The 23,001-nt window shown below is 46.1% G+C and overlaps 1 protein-coding gene across 1 annotated transcript in view; it reads right to left on the bottom strand.

Moving 5' to 3' along the window:
• Nucleotides 1-23,001, bottom strand: part of LOC144487878 (uncharacterized) — a 91,289-nt gene that overhangs the window by 56,252 nt on the left and 12,036 nt on the right. The window contains 2 exon segments of the mRNA XM_078205925.1: nucleotides 5,298-5,817; nucleotides 19,881-20,003. Of these exon segments, the coding sequence (XP_078062051.1) occupies nucleotides 5,298-5,817; nucleotides 19,881-20,003 (643 nt within the window).

The raw sequence follows: 23,001 nt of genomic DNA, 5'->3' as shown, positions 1-23,001 counted from the left end.
CTCTGTTAAAAAGAAATCCACATTTGAAAGCCCAGCCATTATATGAAATATCAGCACTATAACAGGAGGAGATAAGAAAGACAGATACATTGATCTTTTCATCAACACATCTGAGAGTTAAGAATGTGTGACATGATTTTGGGATACCGGAGTGAGTGTACAGATGTGATTTGTTACATGTGAAAAATAGCAAGCCTAAATTCATGGTGAGATGGAGTGAAGAGCGGGTCCCAAACACACACAGCTACTTGAGACACAGCAGGAGATGAAATGGTTAATGTGGCCAGGGCATTGAGACAACATTGTGACATCATCAAGGCACTGACACACACTCCAGAGAGAAACTGAGTTCAAAACAATCAGGATCCAATTAAACACACTGCACATGGACACAAAGTGAGGAAAGTTAAAGTAAAATGGATAATATTATAGATTGGGACAATTAAGGGCTTGGAAGAAATAATACTGAATAAGAACTGTCCACAATTTGGACAGGGGTAAAGAGAGAGCTGGAGAATCTTTTACATCCATGCTTGATCTGTTGCTTGAAGCATCTGTCCTTATGTACAAGTAACCTGGAACTCACGGTGCTCCTTCAGTAGTAGGAAAGATCGATTAGATGTTACCCCAGGCGGGGCCAGAACAGAACTGGAAAATAACAGAGTGAAATTGAGTGAGGGATCAGAGAGAGAGTTCTCCCCCCTCAAGGTGTGGACTATAAGAATCCTGGGGGACCCCCTACTTTGGGTTTTCTTGCTAATTAGTGAACATTAGGTTAAATTCTGTGACTGGCTGTGCATTGATTTTGAATTTGATTGTTACACTTCTCCTGTTTTTATTCCTGTTGTGATTACGCTCTGGGTAAGGATGGTTGACAGGTGACAGGATGGGAAATTGTGGTTTGGGTCATTAACCAAATGTTTTATTGATCTGAAAGGTGTAAAAGGGGCCAAACTTCAGCAGAAATCCAGCAGAGCTGAGAACAGACGACTTGCTGTGTGGGAGCAGGGAGATAAACAGCTCCCAGAGGACAGAGAAAACAGGAGTGCCTTGAATCCTGGATGACACCTGGGTGTCAAGGCCACCATGTTTTCACTGCTTGCCATGGGAATGCTGACTCCCTGTACCAGGGACGGAGCGTGGGAAGACAATTGTTTGAGAGTTTGACGTGGCTTGTGCGGGTACAGATGGTTCAATGACACGTTTTGTAATTGGTCCGTTCAAATGTTAGCCGGGCAATGATTGGGTAAAATCAGTCTCCATAGTCTTTGTGATGTAAAAAAGTATAAGAAGGGATTCCCCGAGCACAGAGATTAGTCGAGGTTTTACATTTTGCATTGACTGGTGCCATGGCATCTGGGGCAGAGCAGGGAGCATTTCCGTGGAGATGCTGCTTCTACCCAGAGTGTAATGGTAATGCTGCTGCACTTTGATACGACTGCTCAGACATTAGCCTGTGTCAGCTCTTATTGATCCTGAATAAAATCTAACCACTGTCACCAATAAGGGTTATCACTGGGAATCATTTCAGAGTTTGGGAAAAGGGGAGAAAGGGTTAATTGACTCCCTGAACCCCATTTTCTAACATCGCTGTGTCAAAAATAAAATCCCATCTCCCCCTCTGGCTCCTTTGCCAATTACCTTAGAGGGACTCACTTTCTGTTCAAGAGCCTGCCAACCCCTCTCACCCGCTTTCCCTAAAGTGCATCAATCTCATCAGGAAAAGTCCAGAACAATCAAATATTTTTACTGATAAAAGTTTATTAATGAAACAGAACATGGTTAAAACAAACAGAAAATGACTTGAGGATCAAAGACAACCAGAGTAAAGGGATGTTCACAATGTTCTGGACACAAATCGTGTTTCTTCAGCTCCTCTGTCCCCTGTTCCTGTGACACCCCGCTTTGGACACAGGGACACTGAACCCTGGGGGGTCACCATCAGCCCTGGTCACCTCCTCCGGTGCCCTGATTGGTTGGAGGCCCATTTCCCAGTCAGTTCTCCAGCACCTTCCTGTCTCTCTATTAGTGCGACGCCCAGGGCAGTTTCCCAACTGGGGCGCAGGCCCCATTATTCTCAGCTAAATGCTGCCCTCAGCTCCGTCGCCTGGCTGTCATTGACACGAGCAATAGAGAGACAAAAAGGTACCCCAGGCTCAAATGGGAAGTTGAAACTTGTGGCTCTAAACCAACACTTCAACATTTGTCAGTCAAATCCATGTTATTTACACTGGGAGTTTTTATGATGAGATTAATTGAAGTGTTCGGCTCGTCAGCAAACTCGAGAAGCACTGATTCCAGATTGTTCAATACTTCTGCCTTGAATCACAAAAGCTTCTCACTTTATCCCCTTCCTGAACTGAATTCCATCATCCTGAGCAGCTGTGGGTGTCACCTCTCTGTGTAAACTCCTGCCCCTTTTTATAAGGCTCTCTCATTCCTTATTGTGGGTCAATTCTTCAATGGTTGAGGATCGCTCTATGATGCAGTGAGTGTTTATCCGGTCAATCAATGTTTCTGATGTCAGTCACAACGTCCATCGTTACTTTTCACCTGTTTCTTACTCTGTGTTTTATAAAAATAAAGTTTTAAAATTTTTACAGAATGGTCAGCTGTAAGGTTTCTGTAGTTGGTGATGAGGTCATCCAAAGGTCAAAGCCTCTCTCTTTTCTCCTTCCCATTTAACGAAGGGGTTGTGTGGAATATTCCATTCAGGGGGAGGTGGTGGGAATGTCGCTGGCCGAGTAATGCAGAGAACCAGCAAAGGATCTGGGGACAGGCAGCCGGTGGGATTTGAATTCAGTGAATCATTCTGGAATTATATAAAGTTCGTCTCAGTAACAGTGACCATGAAACTATCATCGATTGTTTTAAAAATCCATCCGGTTCACCCTACTAATGCTCCCTATTCGGGAAGGAAATCTGCCATCCTTACCCGGTCTGGCCTACATGTGAATCCAGACCCACACAGCGATGTGGGTGACTCTTAACTGCCCCTCTGAAATGGCTGAGCAAGTCACTCCGTTCAGGGGCAATTAGGAGCTGAGCAACGTGTGCTGGGGCTTTGCCAGCAGTGTCCACATCCCAGGAAAGAATAAAGAATATTCCACGGAAAGTGATGGGTGATTTGAAATGAATTGAAAGTCGGTCAGGAGGTGCTCGTATCGTCCAGAGCTGCTTTTCAATGGAGCCTCCTGTTTAAAATAAAAACACATCAGTGTGTCCCTTTCCCAGACACAGTTGACCTCGGAATATCACAATGCCGTTTTTAAACATTCCTTTGTTAAAGAATCAGACATTTAGAATTGTGAAACAGACAGAAATTAAATGTTCCGTTTTTCCTGGGATCCTCCTGTGCCTGGCACCGGTGTCCTGAACAAGGTTATTAACATTCTCTGGGTTAAAGGTTCCTCCTGGTTCTTGCTGTCTGTTGTGTCCTTTGTCACAGTCGGTACCAGGACATTTCTATTGAAAGGTTGTTAAGAAATTCCAGTGAATTCCAGCCCCTTGTGTAACGTTCCATTTGGTGTGCGTCAGATTCAGAGATGTCCACGTGTGTGTGAAAAGGGTTCTGGGTAAGGGCTTTAACCCTTCTTTCCCCGTTAGTAACAATGAGCCCTGTATTCAATTCTAAAGTCTAAAGTCCTCATTAGATATCAATTCTACCTGTTATCTACATTTCACCAACCAGTCTATATTTTCATCACAGGACTGCAGTGGGAGCACCGTCAACATCTTACTGACTTGATCGATTTTATCGAGGAGATGACGAAGGTGATCGATGAGGGTAGAGCAGTGGATGTTGTGTACATGGATTTTAGTAAGGCTTTCGACAAGGTCCCTCACGGTCGGCTCATCCAGAAGATTAAGATGCATGGGATTCACGGTGACTTGGCCGCTTGGATTCAGAATTGACTTGCCCATAGAAGTCAGGGAGTAGTGGTGGAGGGTGTTTTTCTGGCTAGAGGTCCGTGACTAGTGGTGTTCTGCAGGGATCCGTACTGGGACCTGCGCTATTTGTGACATATATAAATGACTTGGATGAAAACGTGGATGGGTGGGTTAGTAAGCTTGCAGACGACACAAAGCTAGATGGAGTTGTAGATAGTGTAGAAGGTTGTCAAAGGATACAGTGGGATGTAGATCAGCTACAGATATGAGCGGAGAAATGGCAGATGGATTTTAATCCAGACAAGTGTGAGGTGCTGCACTTTGGGAGATCAAATATTAAGGATAAGTATACAGTTAATGTACAGAGGGATCTTGGGAATCAAGAAAGTTCAAAGGAGATGTGAGAGGTAAGGTTTTTTACACAGAGTGGTAGGTGTCGGGAATGCGCTGCTAGGAGTGGTGGTGGAGGCAGATACGATAGGGGCGTTTAAGGGGGTTTTAAATAAGCTCATGAATATGCAAGGAATAGAGGAATATGGACCAAGGGCAGGCAGAAAGGAATAGTTTAATTTGGCATCATGTTCGACACAACATGGTGGGCTGAAGGGTCTGTTCCTGTGCTGTACTGTTCTACGTTCTATTTGTGATCTCCATTTAGAAAAAGGAAATAGAGGCACTGGAGAAGGGGCAAGAAAGATTCACAAGAATAATCCCAGAACTGTAATCACTTGTGAACTCACTGGTGTTTCACCAAGTTTGCTGACTGAGTGAATCCCTTCCCAGTCAGAGCAGGTGACCAGCCTCTGCCTGGTGTGAACTCACTGGTGGGACATTAGTTCCCGAGAGCTTTTGAAGCCGCGCCCACATTTAAAGGGTCTCTCCTGGGTGTGATGATGTTGTGTCTGGGCAGGCTGGATAACTGAGTAAATCCTTTCGCACACACCGAGCAGGTGAATGGTTTCTCCCCGGTGTGAACTCACTGGTGTTTCAGCAGTGTTGATGATATTCTAAACCTCCTTGAACAGTGAGAGCAGCTGAACGGCCTCTCCCCGGTGTGAATATGCTCGGGATCATCAGTTCCTGAAAGCTTCTGAAGCCGGCCTCTCAGGCAGAACATTTAAAGGGCTCTCCTTGGAGTGAGTGGCTTTGTGTCTCAGCAAGGTGGATGAATGAGTGAATCCCTTCCCACACACAGAGCAGGTGAATGGCCTCTCCCCAGTGTGAACTCGCTGGTGTATCCGCAGGCTGGATGACCATTTAAACCTCTTTGAGCAGTGAGAGCAGCTGAACGGTCTCTCCTCAGTGTGAGTGCGCTGGTGGGACACCAGATCCTGAGAGCTTTTGAATCCGCTCCCACAGTCAGAGCATTTAAACGGTCTCTCATTGGTGTGAGTGAGATTGTGTGCGCGCAGGTTCGATGAAACAGTGAATCCCTTCCCACACACAGAGCAGGTGAATGGTCTCTCCCCAGTGTGAACTCGCTGGTGTTTCCGCAGGTCGGATGATGTTCTAAACCTCTTTGTGCAGTGAGAGCAGCTGAACGGTCTCTCCTCAGTGTGAATGCGCTGGTGGGACATCAGCCCTCCAGAGCTTTTGAAACCACTCCCACAGTCAGAGCATTTAAAGGGTCTCTCCTGGGTGTGAGTGACTTTGTGTGTCAGCAGGTGGGAGAATTGAGTGAATCCCTTCCCACACACAGAGCATTTAAACGGTCTCTCATTGGTGTGAGTGAAATTGTGCCTCTGCAGGTGGGATGACTGAGTGAAACCCTTCCCACACACAGAGCAGGTGAACGGTCTCTCCTCGGTGTGAACTCGCTGGTGTCTCTGCAGGTCGGATGACGTTCTAAATCTCTTTGAGCACTGAGAGCAGCTGAACGGTCTCTCCTCAGTGTGAATGCGCTGGTGTTTCAGCAGTTCTCCAGAGCTTCTGAAACCACTCCCACAGTCAGAGCATTTAAAGGGTCTCTCATTGGTGTGAGTGAAATTGTGTCTGTGCAGGTGGGATGAATGAGTGAATCCCTTCCCACACACCGAGCAGGTGAATGGCCTCTCCCCAGTGTGAACTCGCTGGTGTCTCCGCAGACCGGATGATGTTCTAAACCTCTTTGTGCAGTGAGAGCAGCTGAACGGTCTCTCCTCAGTGTGAATGCGCTGGTGGCCCATCAGTTCCCGAGAGCTTTTGAATCCGCTCCCACAGTCAGAGCATTTAAAGGGTCTCTCCTGAGTGTGAGTGACCTTGTGTTTCTGCAAGCTGAATGACTGAGTGAAACCCTCCCCACACACAAAGCAGGTGAATGGTTTCTCCCCAGTGTGAATGCGTTGATGAATTTCCAGCTCATTTGGGAACCTGTATCTCTTCCCACAGTCCCCACATTTCCATGGTTTCTCCATGGTGCGGGTGTCCTTGTGACTCTCCAGGTTAAACAATCAGTTAAATCTCACACAGAACACGGGTACAGTCTCTCCCCGCTGTGAATGCTGTGATGTATTTTCAGGCTGTGTAACTGGTTAAAGCTCTTTCCACACTCAGTGCACTGGAACACTCTCACTCGGGTGTGTGTATCTCACTGCATTTCTAGTCACAGTGATGTTTACAATCTTTTGAAGCCAAGAGGCCAAACAATCTTTTCTCCTGTTCGATTCAAAGGACGATGATATTCAGGTCCCAAGAAGTCGAGTCACTCTGTCAGATCTCGATGTGATGTTGAAGATTTCTGCCTGATTTCTCCTTGTCTAATATCCTGTAAGTCAATTTAGAAAAAACATCACAATTCAGAATACGATCGAAATTCGAATCTACATTTCTAGTTTATGGAGCATTCATTAAAGACACAGTCATGGAGCATTAAACTTGCCGAGCAGGGCCTCCCGTATCAGCACACAGGCAGCTGCTTTGTGAGACTGCCAGCAGTACAGACAAGTCAGAGATAAGGGTGTCCTCAGAAGTGGGATCATTGTGAAAGCTCAGGGACGGTTGATAAGATGCAGCAATTCTATGATTCTAATGAACATTCTTTCCTCTCCCATTCCCCAAAAGCTGTGAATCTCCATCCCACACACTCTCCCTCCATTCTCACTCTGCTGTATCTAATATTCACCCCCCCAATTCTCCTGAAGGTGCTAATTCAGGCTGATTGACAGATCCATGCTCACTGCTTCCTGTCCAGCACAGAAATCAGAACAAATAGGAGCTGCAGTCAGCATTCGGCCCATCGAGTCTGCTCAACCATTCATTGAGATTATTGGTTGATCTACCTCTGCATTATTTTCCCCACACTGTCCCCCATATCCATCGATATCTTCAATATCTAGAAACCTATCAATCCCTCTCTTGAAAATTCTTGATGACTGAGGCTCTATAGTCCTCTGGGGTAGAGAATCCAAAACATCACCACATCCTTGAGTGAAGAAATCCTTCCTCATCTGAGCTTTCTCTCCATTTTCCAGCCTGTTCCCAATAATTATTGACTCCCTTGTCATTCAAAAACTGTCTAACTCATCCTTGAATATATTCAATCCCTCCACTGGCCCCTGTGGAAGAGAAATCTAGATATTAACAATTCTCTGAGGGAAGTGATTGTTGGAAATATATAATATAGCTGCAGTCCAAAATTACACAGCCAGATATAATAAGTGTATTTTATTACAGAGCTATAAATAATATATCTAATCTGTACCATATAACAACAGGGGAGCTGAAAGCCTCGTGGTATTATCACTAGACTATTAATCCAGAAACTCAGCGAATGTTCTGGGGACCCGGGTTCGAATCCTGCCACGGCAGATGGTGGAATTTGAATTTAAAAACAAAATCTGGAATTAAGAATCTACTGATGACCATGAAACCATTGTCGATTGACCAAAAAACCCATCTGGTTCATTAATGTGCTTTAGGGAAGGAAATCTGCCGTCCTTACCCAGTCTGGCCTACATGTGACTCCAGAGCCACAGCAATGTGGTTGACTCTCAACCATCCTCCGAAATGGCCGAGTGAGCCACTCAGTTCAAGGGCAATTAAGGATGGGCAATAAATGCTGGCCCAGCCGGCAATGCCCGTGTCCCAAGGATGAATAAAAAAACATCAGACACGTCTCTGTCCGATATTAGTTTACTGTCCCCTTTAATATATTTCAGAAATTAGATGGGCTCATGAAGGAAATAAACTTGAGGGGAAAGGGAATATAGAAGGGGAATGGGACTGACTGGATTGTTCGACAGAGAGTCGGCATGGATTTGAACAAAGAACAAAGAACAATACAGCACAGGAACAGGCCCTTCGGCCCTCCAAGCCCTCCCTGGTCCAAACTAGACCATTCTTTTGTATCCCTCCATTCCCACTCCATTCATGTGGCTGTCTAGATAAGTCTTAAACGTTCCCAGTGTGTCCGCCTCCACCACCTTGCCTGGCAGCGCATTCCAGGCCCCCACCACCCTCTGTGTAAAATATGTCCTTCTGATATCCTCCCCCCCTTCACCTTGAACCTATGACCCCTCGTGAACGTCACCACCGACCTGGGGAAAAGCTTCCCACCGTTCACCCTATCTATGTCTTTCATAATCTTATACACCTCTATTAAGTCTCCCCTCATCCTCCATCTTTCCAGGGAGAACAACCCCAGTTTACCCAATCTCTCCTCATAACTAAGCCCCTCCATACCAGGCAACATCCTGGTAAACCTCCTCTGTACTCTCTCCAAAGCCTCCACGTCCTTCTGGTAGTGTGGCGACCAGAACTGGATGCAGTATTCCAAATGCGGCCAAACCTACGTTCTATACATCTGCAACATCAGACCCCAACTTTTATACTCTATGCCCCGTCCTATAAAGGCAAGCATGCCAAATGCCTTCTTCACCGCCTTCTCTACCTGTGACGTCACCTTCAAGGATCTGTGGACTTGCACACCCAGGTCCCTCTGCGTATCTACACCCTTTATGGTTCTGCCATTTATCGCATAGCTCCCCCCTACATTATTTCTACCAAAATGCATCACTTCGCATTTATCAGGATTGAATTCCATCTGCCATTTCTTTGCCCAAATTTCCAGCCTATCTATATCCTTCTGTAGCTTCTGACAATGCTCCTCACTATCTGCAAGTCCTGCCAATTTTGTGTTGTCCGTAAACTTACTGATTCAGATTGAGTTACTGAATGGACTCCTTCTGCGCTGTAATGACTCGATGAGTGGAAATATATAACATAGCTTCAGTGCTACATTACAAGAGGAGAAATAATAATAAATGTACTTTGTTACAGAACCATAAATAATATATCAAATCTACAATGTAACAACACTAGGCATATCTCTGTCCTCTCTTAATTTATTGTTCTCTTAAATGTCAGCCATCTCCTGGGGAAACCAGCCCTTTAATTGTGAACATTCGGAAAGAGACCATCCTTTTAGCCAAACAAATAAATGTGCCAAGCTGAGGGAGCAAAGGATGTCAATGTCTTTCAGTCAGAAAGACAGAGACCTGGGCCAACCTTTCCAGAGTCTGCAGCCTCCCTGGATTCACTTTCTTTCCCTTCAGTTGCTGCAAGTCCCCAATTTCCCCCAGAATGAGAAAAGAAATGGAAAGGGGGAGAAAAGAAAGTGTTTTACTCACAGATGTGGGAGACAGAAGGAAGTTTGAGTCTGTCTGTACTCAATCTTCATTCAGAGAGAGAACAGCAGCCGCTTTGTGCAGTTTCCGCATTCAGAAAATGGGGGGCTCTGGTTGGCTGCAGGAGAAAGGTACTTCCGGTCCTCCAACTCTTCCCATTGGTCAATGCCTCAGCGTGCTGGTGGGAAGGGGCGGGCAGCCCTCCGCACATGCGCAGCTTCCACTCTCCCTTGGACATGCGCAGTCCCGGGCCGGCTGGGGGAGATCATCGAGCGGCTTCTCGCTCTGGCCGGAGCCGCCAGTCGGTTGCCTGGAAACCTTGGCTCGAGGAAGTGCATGGGGAGGGGAACAATGGGTGGGGGCGGGGCTCCCGCGTCCGCTCGCCGAGCCGGCGGACTGGAACCCCAGGACGTCATCGCGGAGCAGACCGATGCCTATTGGCTGATTCAGGCAGGGCTCCGTTGTGACGTCACCGTGCGGAATTTGTCCAATGAGCTTCAGAGTGAAACTCCCTCCTCTGGACAACATCTGGGAGGAAATCAATGTTTCCCCCTTTCCATTTCTTTTCTCATTCTGGGGGAAATTGGGGACTTGCAGCAACTGAAGGGAAAGGAAGTGAATCCAGTCTGTACATTCCACACATTGTTACTCCAGTCATATAGACATATATCTGTCTGGCCGCCTGCATGGAGATTTCCAGCTCTCTGTGTCCAGGACAGGCGATTCCCTTCTTTTTGAGGTCTGCCCATTTTGATCTGTCCCTCATTTAATTTAATTTGGTCCACTTGTTTTGCCAAAAAGATTAACAGAATAGTTAGTGATTTATTTCAAGTTTAATTGTTTTGCCAAAAAGATTTAACAGAATGTTTATTTGTCCCTCAGTTGATTTGATTTAGTTTAATTGTTTTACCGAAAAGATTGACAGGAAGCAGTGAGCATGGATCTGTCAATCAGCCTCAATCAGCACCTTCAGGAGAATTGGGAGGGTGAATATTAGATACAGCAGAGTGAGAATGGAGGGAGAGTGTGTGGGATGGAGATTTACAGCCTTTGTGGAATGAGAGGGGAAAGAATGTTCCTTAGAAACTAGAATTATCTGTTCTGAATTTCTATCTTGTACTGAGTGATTACTTTTGTAAACTTCTTTTGCAGGATATCAGGAGATGAGCATTTACAGACAGAAATCTCAAACCAGACGTCCCGTCCTCACTCAATTCATCGGGATCTGATTATCATTGGCCTTTGAATCCAGAAGAAGAAATGTTTCTCTGTACCGTTTGCTTCAGAAAGTTTTAAACATCAATGTGAGTGGCAAATCACCGAGACACACACATACTCGAATGAGAGTGTTCCAGTGCACTGACTGTGGAAAGAGCTTTAACTAGTTATACAGCCTGAAAAAATATTACAGTATTCACAGCGGGAGAGACTCTACTCGTGTTCTGTGTGTGGATGAGGTCTCAACTTTAAATCAAAACAATTCTGTGATTTCTTTTATTCATTCATGGGACATGAGCGTCGCTGGCTGGCCAGCATTTATTACCCATCCCTAGTTGAGTCAGAAGGTTTTAGTTTTAGTTTAGTTAGGGTATCATGATTCGTACATCATTGAGTACATATGGGAGAAGGAAAGCAGAGGGATTCAGTGTAGAAGTATTGAACAATCTGGAATCAGTGTTTATAAGAACATAAGAACTAGGAGCAGGAGTCGGCCATCTGGCCCCTCGAGCCTGCTCCGCCATTCAATAAGACCACGGCTGATCTTTTTGTGGACTCAGCCCCACTTACCTGCCCACTCACCATAATCCTTAATTCCTTTACTGTTCAAAGATGTATCTATATTTGCCGTAAAAACATTCAATGAGGTATTTATTTTGTTTGAGACTCTCCCACTCCTGAAAATATCTCACCATCTACCCTGTCAAGCCCCCTCAGGATCTTATATGTTTCAATAACCCCTTTGTCTTCAAAACTTCAAGGAACACAGACCTTGACAATTTACTCCCTCTTGAGAGGACAACCCTCCCATCCAGGAATTAGCCTGGTGAATTTCCTTTCGGACTACGTCCAATATTACTATATCCTTGTTTAGGGAAGGGGATCAAAACTGTATGCACTATTCCAGGTGAGGCATCACCAACACACTGTACAGTTGCAACAAAACTTCCCTGTTTTTAAACTCCAACCCCTTTGCAATAAAAGCCAAAATGCCATTTTCCTTCTTACCTCATGTGGGACCTGCCTGCTAGCTTTTTGTGATTCATGCACAAGAACACCAAGATCCCGCTGTACTTCACTCACCGGCAGCCTCTCTCTATTTAGATAATCATCCTGTTGATTCCTCTGACTGAAATACATGACCTCACACTTCCCCACTTTAAACTCCATTTGCCAGGTTTTGAAGACAGAGGGGTGACTTTATTGCATCTTCCCCAACTCTTGATTCATCTTTCCCAGGCCCTATCCCTGTAGCCCTACATTTTCACCCCACTAATCTACCTAATCTACATCTATTGGGACACAAAGGGGCAATTTAGCACGGCCAATCAATCTAACCCGCACATCTTTGGACTGTGGGAAGAACCTGGAGTACTCAGAAATCCACACAGACATGGAGAGAATGCGCATACACCACACAGACTGTCACCCAAGGCCGGGATTGAACCCGGGTCCCTGGCACTGTGAAGCAGCAGTGCTAATCACTGTGCTGCCATGGCGCCCTTTTTAAATAAACTACAAGTACAGATTTCTCTCAATCTACCCTCCTCCTTACATCCTCAAACAATTCAAGCAAATTTGTCAAACATGATTTATCTTTCATAGAACCATGTTGACGAGGTTTGATGATATTCAGCTTTCCTAAATGATTTTCTATTTGCTCTTTGATTATTGACTCCAGCGTCTTGCCAATAATAGATGTTAAATTAACTGACCTATAGTTCCCTGCCTTCTGCCTTCTCCTTTTTTGACCAAGGGAATCACATTGGCTGATTGCCAATCTTCTGATACTCTCCCAGAATCTAGCGAGTTACGAAAAATTTCAACAAAATTCTCCACAATCACTTCAGCAACCTCCATTAAAAGCCTAGCGTGCAGTTCATTGGGTCCTGGTGACTTGTCTGCCCTTAGCCACTGAAGGGAAAGGAAGTGAGCCCAGTCTGTACATTTCAGATATTTTTGGTCCAGTCATATAGACATATATCTGTCTGGCAGCCTGCATGGAGATTTCCAGCTCTCTGTGTCCAGGACAGGATGTGGAGATGCCGGCGTTGGACTGGGGTAAGCACAGTTAGAAGTCTCACAACACCAGGTTAAAGTCCAACAGGTTTATTTGGTAGCAAATACCATAAGCTTTCGGAGCTTGCTGTTCCTTCATCAGATGGAGTGGTCTCTGTTCTCCAACAGTGCACAGACACATAAATCAAGTTACAGAATACTAATTAGAATGAAAATCTCTACAGCCAGCCAGGTCTTAAAAGGTACAGATAATGTGGTTGGAGGGAACATTAAACACAGGTTAAAGAGATGTGTATTGTCTCCAGACAGAACAGCTGGTGAGATTATGCAAGACCAGGGGCAAGCTGTGGGGGTTAGTGATAATGTGACATAAATCCAACATCCCGGTTTAGGCCGTCCTCATTTGTGCGAAACTTGGCTATCAGTTTCTGCTCAGTGACTCTGCGCTGTCGTGTGTCGTGAAGGCCGCCTTGGAGAACGCTTACCTGAAGATCCAAGGCTGAATGCCCGTGACTGCTGAAGTGCCCCCCCCCCACAGGAAGAGAACAGTCTTGCCTGGTGATGGTTGAGCGGTGTTCATTCATCCGTTGTCGTAGCGTCTGCATGGTTTCCCCAATGTACCATGCCTCGGGACATCCTTTCCTGCAGCGTATCAGGTAGACAACGTTGGCCGAGTTGCAAGAGTATGTACCGTGTACCTGGTAGATGGTGTTCTCACGTGAGATGATGGCATCTGTGTCGATGATCTGGCACGTCTTGCAGAGGTTGCTGTGGCAGGGTTGTGTGGTGTCATGGTCACTGTTCTCCTGAAGGCTGGGTACTTTGCTGCGGACAATGGTCTGTTTGAGGTTGCGTGGTTGTTTGAAGGCAAGAAGTGGGGGTGTGGGGATGGCCTTGGCGAGATGTTCATCTTCATCAATGACATGTTGAAGGCTCCGGAGGAGATGCCGTAGCTTCTCCACTCCGGGGAAGTACTGGACGACGAAGGGTACTCTGTCCACTGTGTCCCGTGTTTGTCGTCTGAGGAGGTCGGTGCGGTTTAACCAGTTACACTGGTTTTAACCAGTGGTTAAAGGGCTTTAACCAGTTACACTGCCTGAATAAATATCACACCATTCACAGTGGGGAGAGACTGTACCCGTGTTCTGTGTGTGGACGAGGCTTTAACTGATTGTCCAAATAAGACAGAGGCAAGGACACCTGCATCATGGAGAAACCATGGAAATGTGCGGACTGTGGGAAGAGGTACAGATCTCCATCTCTGCTGGATGCTCATCGGCGCAGCCACACTGGGGAGAGGCCATTCATCTGCTCTCAGTGTGGGAAGGGATTCACTCTGTCATCCAGCCTGCAAAGACACCAGCGAGTTCACACTGGGGAGAGGCCATTCACCTGCTCTGTGTGTGGGAAGGGATTCACTCATTCATCCATCTTGCTGAGACACAAAGCCACTCACTCCAAGGAGAGCCCCTTTAAATGCTCTGCCTGAGAGGCCGGCTTCAGAAGCTTTCAGGAACTGATAATCCCGAGCATATTCACACCGGGGAGAGGCCGTTCAGCTGCTCTCACTGTTCAAGGAGGTTTAGAATATCATCAACACTGCTGAAACACCAGTGAGTTCACACCGGGGAGAAACCATTCACCTGCTCGGTGTGTGCGAAAGGATTTACTCAGTTATCCAGCCTGCCCAGACACAACATCATCACACCCAGGGGAGACCCTTTAAATGTGGGCGTGGCTTCAAAAGCTCTCGGGAACTAATGTCCCACCAGTGAGTTCACACCAGGCAGAGGCTGGTCACCTGCTCTGACTGGGAGGGATTCACTCAGTCAGCAAACTTGGTGAAACACCAGTGAGTTCACAAGTGATTACAGTTCTGGGATTACTCTTGTGAATCTTTCTTGCCCCTTCTCCAGTGCCTCTATTTCCTTTTTCTAAATGGAGATCACAAATAGAACGTAGAACAGTACAGCACAGGAACAGACCCTTCAGCCCACCATGTTGTGTCGAACATGATGCCAAATTAAACTATTCCTTTCTGCCTGCCCTTGGTCCATATTCCTCTATTCCTTGCATATTCATGAGCTTATTTAAAACCCCCTTAAACGCCCCTATCGTATCTGCCTCCACCACCATCCCTGGCAGCGCATTCCAGACACCTACCACTCTGTGTAAAAACACTTACCCCTCACATCTCCTTTGAACTTTCTTGATTCCCAAGATTCCCCCTGTACATTAACTGTATACTTATCCTTAATAGTTGATCTTCCAAAGTGCAGCACCTCACACTTGTCTGGATTAAAATCCATCTGCCATTTCTCCGCTCATATCTGCAGCTGATCTACATCCCACTGTAACCTTTCACAACCTTCTACACTATCTACAACTCCATCTAGCTTTGTGTCGTCTGCAAGCTTACTAACCCACCCATCCACGTTTTCATCCAAGTCATTTATATATGTCACAAATAGCGCAGGTCCCAGTACGGATCCCTGCAGGACACCACTAGTCACGGACCTCTAGCCAGAAAAACACGCTCCACCACTAATCTCTGACTTCTATGGGCAAGTCAATTCTGAATCCAAGCGGCCAAGTCACCGTGAATCCCATGCATCTTAATCTTCTGGATGAGCCGACCGTGAGGGACCTTGTCGAAAGCCTCACTAAAATCCATGTACACAACATCCACTGCTCTACCCTCATCGATCACCTTCGTCATCTCCTCGATAAAATCGATCCAGTTAGTAAGATGTTGACGGTGCTCCCACTGCAGTCCTGTGATGAAAATATAGACTGGTTGGTGAAATGTAGATAACAGGTAGAATTGATATCTAATGAGGACTTTATACTTTAGAATTGAATACAGGGCTCATTGTTACTAACGGGGAAAGAAGGGTTAAAACCCTGACCCAGAACCCTTTTCACACACACGTGGACATCTCTGAATCTGACGCACACCAAATGGAACGTTACACAAGGGGCTGGAATTCACTGGAATTTCTTAACAACCTTTCAATAGAAATGTCCTGGTACAGACTGTGACAAAGGACACAACAGACAGCAAGAACCAGGAGGAACCTTTAACACAGAGAATGTTAATAACCTTGTTCAGGACACCGGTGCCAGGCACAGGAGGATCCCAAGAAAAAGGGAACATTCAATTTCTGTCTGTTTCACAATTCTAAATGACTGATTCTTTAACAAAGGAATGTTTAAAAACAGCATTGTGATATTCCAAGGTCAACTGTGTCTGGGAAAGGGGCACACTGATGTGTTTTTATTTTAAACAGGAGGATCCATTGAAAAGCAGCTCTGGACGATACGAGCACCTCCTGACCGACTTTCAATTCATTTCAAATCACCCATCACTTTCCGTGGAATATTCTTTATTCTTTCCTGGGATGTGGACACTGCTGGCAAAGCCCCAGCACACGTTGCTCAGCTCCTAATTGCCCCTGAACGGAGTGACTTGCTCGGCCATTTCAGTGGGACAGTTAAGAGTCACCCACATCGCTGTGTGGGTCTGGATTCACATGTAGGCCAGACCGGGTAAAGATGGCAGATTTCCTTCCCTAATAGGGAGCATTAATAGGGTGAACTGGACAGGTTTTTACAACAATCGATGAAAGTTTCATGGTCACCGTTTCTGAGACTAACTTTATATAATTCCAGATTGATTCACTGAATTCAAATCCCACCAGCTGCCTGTCCCCAGATCCTTTGCTGGGTCTCTGCATTACTCGGCCAGAGACATTCCCACCACCTCCCCCTGAATGGAATATTCCACACAACCCCTGAGTTAAACAGGAAGGAGAAAAGAGAAAGGCTTTGACCTTTGGATGACCTCATCACCAACTACAGAAACCTTAAAGCTGACCATTCTGTAAAAGTTTATAAACTTTATTTTTATAAAACACAGAGTAAGAAACAGGTGAAAAGTAACGATGGACGTTCCGACTGACATCAGAAACATTGATTGACCGGATAAACACTCACTACATCACAGAGCGATCCTCAACCCATTAAAGAATTGACCCACAATAAGGAATGAGAGAGCCTTATAAAAAGGGGCAGGAGTTTACACAGAGAGGTGACACCCACAGCTGCTCAGGATGATGGAATTCAGTTCAGGAAGGGGATAAAGTGAGAAGCTTTTGTGATTCAAGACAGAAGTATTGAACAATCTGGAATCAGTGCTTCTCGAGCTTGCTGAAGAGCCGAACACTTCAATTAATCTCATCATAAAAACTCCCCAGTGTAAATAACATGGATTTGGCTGACAAATGTTGAAACGTTGGTTTAGGGACACAAGTTTCGACTTCCCATTTGAGCCTGGGGCACCTTTCTGTCTCTCTGTTGCTCGTGTCAGTGACAGTCAGGCAACGGAGCTGAGGGCTGAATTTAGCTGAGAATAACGGGGCCTGCGCCCCAGTTGGGATACTGCACTGGTAGAGAGATGGGAAGGTACTGGAGTGGGAAATGGGCCGCCAATCAATCAGGACACGGGAGGGGGTGACTGGGGCTGATGGTGACGTGACCCCCGGGGTTCAGTGTCCCTGTGTCCAAAGCGGGGAGTCGCGGGAACGGGACAGAGCAGCTGAAGAGAAACCATTTGTGTCCAGAACATTGTGAACATCCTTTTTCTCTGGCTGTCTTTGATCCTCAAGTCATTTTCTGTTTGTTTTAACCATGTTCTGTTTCATTAATAAACTTTTATCAGTAAAAATATTTGATTTTTCTGGACATTTCCTGATGAGATTGATGCACTTTAGGGAAAGTGGGTGAGAGGGGTTGGCAGGCTCTTTAACATGCTGGGCTTTCAAGAGAGCTGTTAAACATGCTCTCTCTCTGATCCCTCACTCAACTTCACTCCGTTATTTTCCATTTCTGTTCTGGTCCCACCGAGGGTAACATCGACTCGATCTTTTCTTCTGAAAGAGCACCGTGAGTTCCAGGTTACTCGTACATAAGGACAGATGCTTCAAGCAACAGATCAAGCATGGATGTAAAAGATTCTCCAGCTCTCTCTTTACCCCTATCCAAGTTGTGGACAGTTCTTACTCTGTATTATTTCCCCCAAGCCCTTAATTGTCCCAATCTATAATATTATCCATTTTACTTTAATTTTCCTCACTGTGTGTCCATGTGCAGTGTGTTTAATTGGATCCTGATTGTTTTGAACTCAGTTTCTCTCTGGAGTGTGGGTCAGTGCTTTGATGATGTCACAATGTTGTCTCAATCCCGTGGCCACATTAACCATTTCATCTCCTGCTGTGTCTCAAGTAGCTGTGTGTGTTTGGGACCCGCTCTTCACTCTATCTCACCGTGAATTTAGGCTTGCTATTTTTCACATGTAACAAATCACATCTGCACACTCACTCCGGTGTCCCAACATCATGTCACACATTCTTAACTCTCAGATGTGCTGACGAATGGATCAAAGTGAGTGTCTGTCTTTCTTATCTTCCCGTTATTGTCTGATATTTCATGCAATGGCCGGGCTTTCAAATGTAGATTTCTTTAAAACAAAGTTCATGACCCATGGCCTTCACTGATTTACAACTCCGCTAATACAAAGAACAATATGGTGGCACGGCGGCACAGTGGTTAGCACTGCTGCCTCACAGCACCAGGGATCCAGGTTTGATTCCTGGCTTGGGTCACTGTGTGGAGTTTGCACATTCTCCCTGTGTCTGCGTGAGTTTCCTCCGGATGCTCCGGTTTCCTCCCACAGTCCAAAGATGTGTGGGTTGGGTTGATTGGCCATGCTAAATTGACCCTAGTTTCTGGGGGATTAGCAGGGTAAACAGGTGGGGTTACGGAGAAAGGCTGGGAATATTGTCAGTGCAGGCTCGATAGGCTGAATGGCCTCCTTCTGTACTGTTGGGATTCTATTCTATGAATATAATGAAGCAATATAATGGGCATCTTGTTTATTTTGAGCCTGGGCTAATACAGTGACCTGGGGTTTTCTGACCTGGATCATAACACATTTCACCCACGCCCAAGGTGAGTTATTCAAATTCCTTTATTGTCCAGGACAATATATTCACAATATCTTTAAAACAGAAATTCGACCTCCCACATTTGATTTCAGGGATTAACATATTCTGTTAGTTTGTTCTTTATTGTCGATGTCAGGCTGGGGTTGTTCCCCTTGGAGCAAAGGAGGTTGAGGGGAGATTTGATAGAGGTGGACAAGATTCTGACAGGTTTAGATAAGGTGGACAAAGAAAAGCTGTTCCCATTCGCTGATGGAACAAGGACGAGGGGGACATAGATTGAAGGTTTTGGGTCAGAGATGCAGGGGGGAGATATGAGGAAGAATATTTTGATGCAGCGAATGGTAATGAGCTGGAACTCGCTGTCTACAAGGGTGGGGGAAGTGGAGACTATAAACAATTACAAAGGAAATTGGATGGGAATTTGGGGGGGTTTCAAACAGAAATGCTGACTAAATATCTCTGAACTTCCTCACACCCGGTCACTCTGTGATCCTTGTGAAATTTAAAACCAGGTATTCGCAACACGACTCAAAGACCATCAGCTCACTGGAGGCAAAGTCATGAGACCGGCCAGTCCAGCAGAAAGAAACCTTCCAACCCTCACCATTGACCAAGAATGAACAAAATGCAGTCCTGGATGTAATTGAGAGCAGAAACAATAACAGCAGAATCTAATCCCCATATTCACTAGTGAACTTGTTGGTGTCTCAGCAGGGTGGATGAATCACAGAATCCCTTCCCACACTGAGAGCAGATGAGCAGTCTCTTCCCGGTGTGAACTCGCTGGTGTGATTGCAGGGTGGATAACCGAGTGAATCCCTTCCCACACACGGGGCAGGTGAACGGCCTCTCCCCAGAGTGAACTCACTGGTGTCTCCGCAGATTAGATAACTGAGTTAATCCCTTTCCACACTGAGAGCAGGTGAATGGTCTCTCCCCCGTGTGAACTCGCTGGTGTGTCCGCAGGTTTGATAAATGAATGAACCCCTTCCCACACTGAGAGCAGCTGTATGGCCTCTCCCCAGTGTGAACTCGCTGGTGTGTCTGCAGGCTGTCCAGTTGAGTGAATCCTTTCCCACACTGAGAGCAAGTGAATGGTCTCTCCCCAATGTGAACCCGCTGGTGTGCCCGCAGATGAGATAACTGAGTGAATCTTTGCCCACATGCAGAGCAGGTGAATGGCCTCTCCCCAGTGTGAACTCGCTGGTGTGTCTGCAGGCTTGATATCCGAGTAAATCCCTTCCCACACTGACAGCAGGTGAATGCACTCTCACCAGTGTGGCTCTGCAGAGTGGATGAATCAGTGAATCCCTTCCCACACACCCAGCAGGTGAACGGCCTCTCCCCAGTGTGGCTGCGCCGATGAGCTTCCAGTAGAGAGGGCGCTTTGTATCTCTTCCCACAGTCCTCACATTTCCACGGTTTTTCCAAATTTTCGGTCTCCTTGTATCACTGCAGGTCAATCATTTGAAGTCTTGTCCACACAGAGAACACGGTATGGTCTCTCCCTGTTGTGAATGCTGCAATGTATTTTCAGGCTGTGTAACTGGTTAAAGCTTTTTCCACTGTCAGTGCACTGGAACACTCTCACTCGGGTGTGTGTTTGTGTCCCGGTGTTTTTCCAGTCACACTGCTGCTTAAAATCTTGCAGTGGACAGACCGGTCAAACATTTCTCCTTCCCATTCAGAGGCTGAGGATATTTAGTATCCAAGGAATCGAGTGACTCTGTCAGATCGAGATGTGATCGTTAAGATTTATCGGTGTGATTCCTCTTCTAATATCCTGTAAAAACAATTTACAAAATTCATCACAGTCAGTACAGGATAGAAATTCAGAACAGACAATTCTAGTTTCCATGGAACATTCTTTCCTCTCTCATTCCCCAAAAACTGTGAACTCCATCCCACACACTCTCCCTCCATTCTCACTCTGCTGTATCTAATATTCACCCTCCCAATTCTCCTGAAGGTGCTGATTGAGGCTGATTGACAGATCCATGCTCACTGCTTCCTGTCCTGGACACAGAGAGCTGAAAATCTCCATGCAGGAGAAATAACAGAAATATGGCTACTTTCCTCGACTAAGAATGTTTTAACTGGATTGTTTCAGTTAGTGAAGATACAGGGGGGTTGTGACTGATGATGATATTGAACTTGCTGCCAATGTGGGTGATCATAGAGTTTTACAGCATGGAACGAGGCCCTTCGGCCCATCGTGTTTGCACCGGCCATCAAGCACCGTTCTATTCGAATCCCATTTTCCACACTTGGTGTGTAATCTTGCATGCTATGGCATTTCAAGAGTTTATCTAAATTCTTCTTAAATGTTAAGATGATTCCCACCTCTACCACCCTTTCAGGCAGTGAGTTCCAGATTCCCACCACCGTCTGAGTGAAAAAGCTTTCCCTCACATCTCCTATAAACCTCCTGCCCCTGAACTTAAATCCAGGCCCCTGGTTATTGACCTCTCTACTAAAGAGAAAAGTTCCTTCCTCTCCCCCCTATCTGTGCCCCTCAGAATTTTATACACTTCAAGCAGGTCCCTCTCACTCTTCCCTGCTCCAAGAAAAAAACGCCAGCCTATCCAATTTCTCTTGATAGCTGAAACACTCCAGCCCAGCCAACGCCCTGGGGAATCTCCTCTGCACCTTCTCCAGTGCAATTACATCCTTCCTCTCGGTGAGGCGACCAGAACTGCACACAGTACTCCAGCTGTGGCCTATCCAGTGTTTTATTAAGCTCCATCATAACCTCCCTGCCCTTATGTTGAATGCCTCGGTTAATAAAGGCAAGTATCCCATGTGCCTTCTCAACCACCTTATGTAACTGTCCTCCTGTCTTCAAAGATCTATGGTCCCTCTGATCCTCTGTACTTCCTAGGATCTGACCATTCATTGTGCATTCCGTTACCTTGCTAGTCCTCCAAAAATTAATTACTTAAACTTTTCAGGGTTGAATTCCACTTGCCACTGTTCTGCCCATCTAACTAAAGTTTGAAGGTTTATTTACTAGTGTCACAAGTAGGCTTACATTAACACTGCAGTGAAGTTACTGTGAAAATCCCTGAGTCGCCACACTCCAGTGCCTGTTTGGGTACACTGAGGGAGAATTTAGCATGACCAATGCACCTAATCAACACGTCTTTTGGACTGTGGGAGGAAACCGGAGCACCTGGAGGAAACCCACGCAGACATGGGGAGAACGTGCAGACTCCACACAGAGGGTGACCCAAGCCGGGAATCGAGCTTGGGTCCCTGGCACTGTGAGGCAGCAGTGCCTCCGTGCCGCCCTGTTGATATCGTCCTGTAATCTAAGGCTTTGCTCCTCAGTTTTTAGCACATCACCAATTTTTGTGTCATCTGCAAACTTACTTATCATACCTCCTATATTCACATCCAGGTCATTAATGTACACTACAAGCAACAAGCAACCCAGCACCAATCCCTGCGGGACATCACTAAGCACAGGCATCCAGTCACAAACACAATTTTGGATCCAGTTTGGCAAATTGCCCTGGATCCCATGGGCTTTTACCTTCTCCGTCAGCCTCCCATGTGGGACCTTGTCAAAAGCCTGAATGAAGTCCATGTTGACTACATCAACTTAACTACCCTCATCTCACACTGAGTCACCTCCTCAAAAATTCAACCAGATTTGTAAGGCATGATCTCTCTTTGCCAAAACCGTGCTGCCCATCCTTGATTAATCCTCACCTCCCCAAGTGGAAATTAATTCTGTCCCCAGAATTTTTTCCAATAGTTTCCCTATTGCTGAAGTTAGACTCACTGGCCAGTAATTTGTTGTTTTTTTCCCTACTTCCCTTCTTGACTAGTGGTACCATATCAGCTGTCCTCCAGTCTGCTCCTGTCCCGAGGCAGGTACATTAGGGAGACCATGCAGATGCTACGACAACGAATGAATGAACACCGCTCGCAATCACCAGGCAGGAGTGTTCCCTTCCAGTCGAGGAACACTTCAGCAGTCACGGGCATTCAGCCTCTGATCTTCGGGTAAGCGTTCTCCAAGGCGGCCTTCACGACACACGACAACGCAGAATCGCTGAGCAGAAACTGATAACCAAGTTCCGCACACATGAGGACGGCCTAAACCGGGATGTTGGGTTCATATCTGTAACCCCCACGACTTGCCTGGGCTTGCAAAATCTCACCAACTGTCCTGGCTGGAGACAATACACACCTCTTTAACCTGTGCTTGGCCCTCTCTCCACTCACATTGTCTGTACCTTTAAGACTTGATTACCTGT

The sequence above is a fragment of the Mustelus asterias genome, unplaced genomic scaffold (genome assembly GCF_964213995.1).
Source record: "Mustelus asterias unplaced genomic scaffold, sMusAst1.hap1.1 HAP1_SCAFFOLD_1093, whole genome shotgun sequence".
NCBI lineage: Eukaryota > Metazoa > Chordata > Chondrichthyes > Carcharhiniformes > Triakidae > Mustelus > Mustelus asterias.
This window is presented reverse-complemented; position numbering and strand designations above follow the sequence as displayed.